Source organism: Paramisgurnus dabryanus, chromosome 4 (genome assembly GCF_030506205.2).
Source record: "Paramisgurnus dabryanus chromosome 4, PD_genome_1.1, whole genome shotgun sequence".
Classification (NCBI taxonomy): Eukaryota; Metazoa; Chordata; class Actinopteri; order Cypriniformes; family Cobitidae; genus Paramisgurnus; species Paramisgurnus dabryanus.
The window spans coordinates 37,495,865-37,502,201 of NC_133340.1; the positions used below are offsets into that span (position 1 = coordinate 37,495,865).

A 6,337-nucleotide genomic window follows, 5' to 3' on the forward strand; every position below is an offset into this window, starting at 1 on the left:
ACAGTACTGTGCAAAAGTCTTAGGCCACCATTAAATTAGTTGTTTTTGCAATGGTATTGTGATCATATATAATTATTTCTCAGTTTCTTTATTAGAAGACAACCAGAAGATACAGGAAATGTGTATGTAGTATTAAAAACTGTATAAAAGTATAAGCTGAAGGGTCAAGTATTTAGGGTAAACTCCCCTTCCACTTGAGCAATAGCAGGCAGCTGCAGGATCTCTTAAATCTAAATGAAATTAAATCCTAATTTCTAATTCTAATCGAATGACTTCAGGACTTCAGTCTCTTCAAAAAACCTCAAGATGTGTTTCGTGCCTAGAGATGTCACATTAAATACTGACTGATGCCTGAAGAAGACATTTAGTTCTAGAATTTTTTTTTCCATTTTTGACATATTTGCTGTATTTTCTGTTTGTATCTTAAAAAAGTGAAAAATAAATAACTTAAGGTCAGTAATATGCTTTTTCTTTAGTAGTCTCTCAAAAGATACAAAAGCTGTCACTGGGGCTTCTATCAAAAAGTACACGTTTATACTTAAAGGGTACATTTTGGTACCTCAGAGATACATTCTAAAAATTGCTAGGCTATTTTCAGCGTTGGGCCAAAAAGGTTCGAGCACAGCAGTTACCCAGACAATGTTTATATTTGACCAAACAATATTAAAACAACGCAGCATTTTGGGTTAAAACAACATAGGTTAAATTACAACCCAACAGGGGCTAGGTTTGTTCCTTTTTGACCCAACACTGGGTTAAAAAAATAACCCAGCACTTTTTAGAGTGTACGCATTGGTACTTTAAGGGCACATATCTGTATCTTAATAGTACATATTATGACCTCTTTAAGAGGTATATGAAAACCCAACTGTGGTTTCTTGTTTAAATTTAGGTCATTGTCCCCATTTTCAGGTCATAGTTTTTTTTCTGAGTGGGTGGTTCCTTGCCTAAATAAAGCTACTCTGTGTTTTATATTGATAGCCTAAAGTCTAATTCAGAATTTTCTCCCATTCTTTCTGATTTTTTTATATTTAGTTATAAGGAGATTTTCCTGTATGCTTTAAATATTTTGTGCTGTTCACAGGTTTTGTGTAAAGTCCTTTGCTCTTGTTTTTTTTTGTGTGTGTAGAAACCTCAAACCACAAATGTTTCCAGTGATCATTGTGTCAAACTTTTATATGAAAAAATATGTTGTTGTGCGTTTAGTTTTTAGATAGATATGAATAAACAGGTGTTTTTTTAATAAATATAATAAATCAGAAAAAAATACAATATTGTTCACATATAATTTTACAGAATGTTCGCCATTCCAACCATTGAAGAGAGGATGCATGGTATCTTATTAGCGGTTTATTATTACAATTAATAAGTGATTCAGATTTTACCTTTGAGTCAAGACTGTTTACCATGAGTCATAAAAGCCATGCATAAAACAGATAACATCCCACAGATCATGTGATAAGACATAATCTGATTTTTTTATTGTGTATCAATAAACTTTGGACTGGAAGAATCTGAACAAACAGGATGTCAATGTGGGTTTCCTGTTATGGGCTGTTTGAATTTTGTTACCTCTCAACAGCTTACGTATATATCTCACTTTCTCCCTTTTTTTTTCTCTCTCTCACACTTTCACTCTATGTGTACAAATATTAACAAGTTTACGTTTTACAAAAATTCCTAGCACTGAAATTACAAACACAATTTTTTTGTGTACTCAGTACTTAATATGTTCACACCAACATCATCACATATAAACATAACCAAAGCAATACAACCAGCAGGTTAAAGAAATCAACTTTAAAGTGGGTCTTTATGCATAAAGGCCTCCCACCACAGTGAACCAATCAGGGCAGATCTGGCATCCGCTCTAAAGACCCTCAGTCTGATCAGAGTCACTTACAATTGAGATGGAGCCGAAAAGATTTACCATCAGCATCACACTTGTGTGTAAGTTCATTTGTGTTTTAATTATTATTGTCATTTGCATATTATGCCATATGATAATCTGTATTGTACATGAAGGAAGAAATAATTCTATAAAAAATTATTATTTTTTTAACTTTTATATTTTTTGCAGATGTTTTGTTCTTTGCACATCAGAAAGTCTTTGGGATAGAAGTAAAGATCAGAGTTAAACCAGGAGACAATGTCACTCTTTATTGTGATTGTGTCATACCACTTGGTTCACACATCTTTTGGATGAGAAACAGCTCATATGGAAATCAATCATCTCTTTTATTAAGTGCTGAAGAGTTGTTCAACGAGAACCTTCCTCGTTTTAATTTTGTGCCAAACAGCTCCAGTAACTCTTATGATCTACATATTAAGAACATCAGTGTGGATGATGAGGGGATCTATTACTGTGCAAAAGCAGAAAGAAATATTGCAACCGTACATGGCATGCTCGAGTATCAGTATGGAAACAGAAGAACTCATCTAACCGTTTTTGGTGAGAAAACACCTGCTCATGTTCTGGAGAAAACTGTAGCATTTTAAGACCTAACATTTTAAACACAAAGTCTTGCACAAATATCCATAGTATTAGAAAAATCCAAAGTCCTGCAACCATTAAAAAAATCATGACTTGAGTACTAAAAATAATCTATACTTCAATTATAAACCTCACAATGAATCTGTTCTCTACTAATATTTATTTTATTTAAATATTAATGAAATTAATTCGTATTTAATGTAATTAAAATAATTATAGAAATTATAGCACACATGTCTGCACATGAAATTGAGTGGATTTGAGCTTTACTACATTTTTGCACTAGTAAAAAATATGAAAGACTTTATCATTAATCATATACTGTGCAAACATGCATGCAAAATATTTCAGATTAAAAAAAATTCTATTCATATGTGTATATACATTGTGTGGCATGTAGAAAATGTGCACTATACTGCTGCATTTAAATGATGCAATTTATAAAACAGCAAAGTAAATGTCCATTCAAAGAGGTCCAGATGATAATAATTATTATTTTTTTATTTAGACAGACTATCTACTTCTACTGAGACTCCCAGTCCCACTCCACAATATGACCACCACCTCAAAATGATGCCGTTATGGATGCCGCCGGTCATTCTGTGTCTTGTGTGTGTTCTCATCTGTCTATGCTGCCTTTATCGTAGAAAGAAAAAAACAGGTAGACACACACAGTTTTTGTAATGAAACCTTTTAACTGAAATAGTTGAAAGGTGAAATTTTGCCAAGCTGAAATAACTTTTCTATTTCTAGATTTTGGAGCTAGAATGCTGACTAAGAGCAGACATGATGAGGTAATGCATTACATTATCATATACATTATTCAACATACACTGTAAAATGTGATAATGTAATGCAAGCAATTGCTTCCTTAATGGTCTTTTCTACTTGATCTAAACCTTATTACTTGTATTGGTGCGGCGGCCAAATGTTAAAGTTTATTTTAAATATTAATTTTGACAAATGTGACCCTTTGTGTGAAATCCAGGCTAAAATCTCATCAATCTAATTATAACATGATATCAAGATTATATTTTTTAACTGTATGTTCTTAACGTTATGTAGGATGATTTTGTGTAGAACATGGTCAATTACAAAAAATGACTTTAGCTGGGTTTTCACAGAGAGGGTCACAAATTAAATATGAGTTTTATATTAAAGAACATATTTCAGATTAAAGGGGAGCGGGGCACAAACTTACATGAGGTTAATTGTAACACAGCTTCTTACGTATTAATACAGCACCAAGCAATCTGTGCTTTTGGTCTTTTTTTCTTACTGTCAGAAGATGATCTCCTGTGTATCTGTGAAAAGTTTGATGTGTGTTTGTTAAGATTTTGATTTTTGAACAAAGTTTGTATATGTTTTGGAGGCATGAAAGTAAATTTCATCTTATGTTTTTTTTTTTTGGGTGTGTAAGTCACCAAATCCACCCCTTATATTATTTTAATCACTGTTTTGTTACTTAAAACATAACACCATTTTGAAACATTTCAGCAACTCATAGTTAACTGATAGCTGGGATTGAAAACATAATTTACACAGCGGAGTTAGTTGTCATGCAGCTACAATTAAGCCTCAGGAATACAATGATAATGAATTCAAAACGATGCAAATACTATTCATCAAAATGATAACTGTTAATGCAATATCAGGGAAAATAACTCACGATTGTCTTGATTTGTTATGATTGAACTGACATTGATGCATAATACAGGGATGGTTAAGGATCATGGATGGATGAATCTGCGGATATTTTTTCTATTATAGGCAGATAAATAAACAATATCCACCTTTAGTGTATAGACAGAATTTTATAGAATTATTTGTATTTTAACAAAATTTTCTAGCAGGTGTTACAACAAACCCTCGAACCCTACGATAACAGTAGGTCCCATAAACAAACTTTAAGGGGCGGTTTCCTGGACCAGGATTAGCTTAATCCAGGACTAGGCTTCATATAACTAGTTTTAACAAACATGCCTTACTAAAAACATTACCTGTGTGCATTTTGAGGTAAAACAAAGGGCACTGATGTATTTTAAGATATGTCAGTGGAAGTTATTTTCAGTTTGGAGAGCTCTTAAAAGTGTTTAAGTCTAGGACTAATCCCTGTCCGGGAAACCGCCCCTAAGTGTTTATTTGTAGCAGAGATGTGTGTGTTGATTGTATAAAAAATTATTAATCTAACTTAAATATTTTTAATGATAGAGCCAAAGTCAATTTTTTAATTTTTGATTGATAATCTTTTATGAAGATCTGCATTGCATTTATTAAATTCTAATATTATTTTTCAGGGAGAACGTGAAGTGTATTACGCCTCATTGAACAGGACTTCCCTACAACAAAAACAGCTGAGGGATAAGCGATTGTCAAATTCTGACTTTAGCACTTATTCTCAGCTCAGAATCAAATAAAGAATATCCTACTCTGAATATTTTTGTGATTGAATGCGATTATAATGTACAATCATCACATAATGTCTGCACTACCTGCTAAAATATGTCAGAAAAAATGGTCACACAATGGTCCCGTAGTTTTCACTTGGGGTGGTACCCTTTTTAAAAAAGTATTTGAATTAAGTTCATATTCAGAGGCACATATTTGTACCAAAAAAAAAAAAAATGCATATTAGCATCTCAAAGGTACATATTGGTACTGTATGTATACAACATTTGAGATCAAATTACACATCACTTTTGTCTTATCTAATGTGACTAAAATGGTAAATTCTGATTTTTTTATTTGAAACATTCCCAGGGAATTGTATTCATCACCTTGACATTGTTAGTGTCATATATTGTTTAGTAAATGTCATTTATAATGTAGCTAAATTGGTAGAGCCCTGCTAACCTCAGGGGTCTTATTTCCAAGAAACAAGTAATTTACTGTAAATCGCTTTGCAAGTGTCTGCCAAACGAATGCATGTAAATGCTATTGGCTTGTGTGTCTGCACTGTCTGTGTTCTGCTGTACTGCTGACACATACATGTTTGGTTACAATGAAAAAAAAATCTTTAAGTTAAAAGGGGAAACCACAAAGGTTTCCAATCAAACAAGCAACACATCAAGGGCAAAACAAAGATATGTGTGCGAAAGCAAAAAAGTTTGTGGTTGAATTGGGTTTGCATGCAGATGGGCAACATAGCGACCAAGAGCTGCTACTGTGAAAAATGTGGTTGTTAAAAACAAACAAGCAAAAACATCTTGGAAAAAGTGAGTTGCATCTGTGGTCGCCTGAGACCCCTTTCACACTTACTGCGTGTGCAAGTGCGTATGCGGTACTTTTTGCACCTATGTAACAGATGTGGCATAAATGGAGCATAGTGAAAGCAACAAGGTCACGGTTCAAGTCCCAGCGAATGAACAGACTGATTTAAATATTAGGTATGAATAAAAAGCATTTGACAAACTTTTGATTTTTCCTGTCTATTATAGGTTACACTGTTTAAAAACCAATGTGTGAGAGAACTGGTTTCAGGACAATGGACAGCTCAGCTTTTAGTGCCACCCAAAAAACCACGGCAACTAAACCATGTGCACCATGTCATTATGTTGATCAAAGCCAAAGCCACATATCTGATAAACAGAACTACAGTCAAGACCAGCTACAGTCAAAACCACAGATCTGATAAAACACAGCTAGAGTCAAAAACACAAATCTGATAAAAATAGCTACAGTCAAAGCCACAAATCTGGTTCAAGACCATGGAGCGATCTGCAGAGGGCTGCTGCATGAACATAATAAAGAGTTTGACCTGGGTGAAGTGATAATCTATTTTATTTAATCTTTGTGCACCGCCTCGCAAATGTATTGCATTAAGCCCAGCCCCATTCATTCCTA

At 33.5% G+C, this 6,337-nt stretch overlaps 1 protein-coding gene across 1 annotated transcript; it reads left to right on the plus strand.

The window, feature by feature from the left end:
- Positions 1-1,630: 1,630 nt before the first annotated feature.
- Positions 1,631-5,029, plus strand: LOC135735504 (uncharacterized). The gene is made up of 5 exons (XM_065253928.1): positions 1,631-1,950; positions 2,081-2,452; positions 3,003-3,155; positions 3,248-3,288; positions 4,792-5,029. The coding sequence occupies exons 1-5, from the start codon at positions 1,911-1,913 to the stop codon at positions 4,909-4,911; spliced, it is 726 nt and encodes a 241-aa protein (XP_065110000.1). The 5' UTR covers positions 1,631-1,910; the 3' UTR covers positions 4,912-5,029.
- The last annotated feature ends 1,308 nt before the right edge of the window (positions 5,030-6,337 follow it).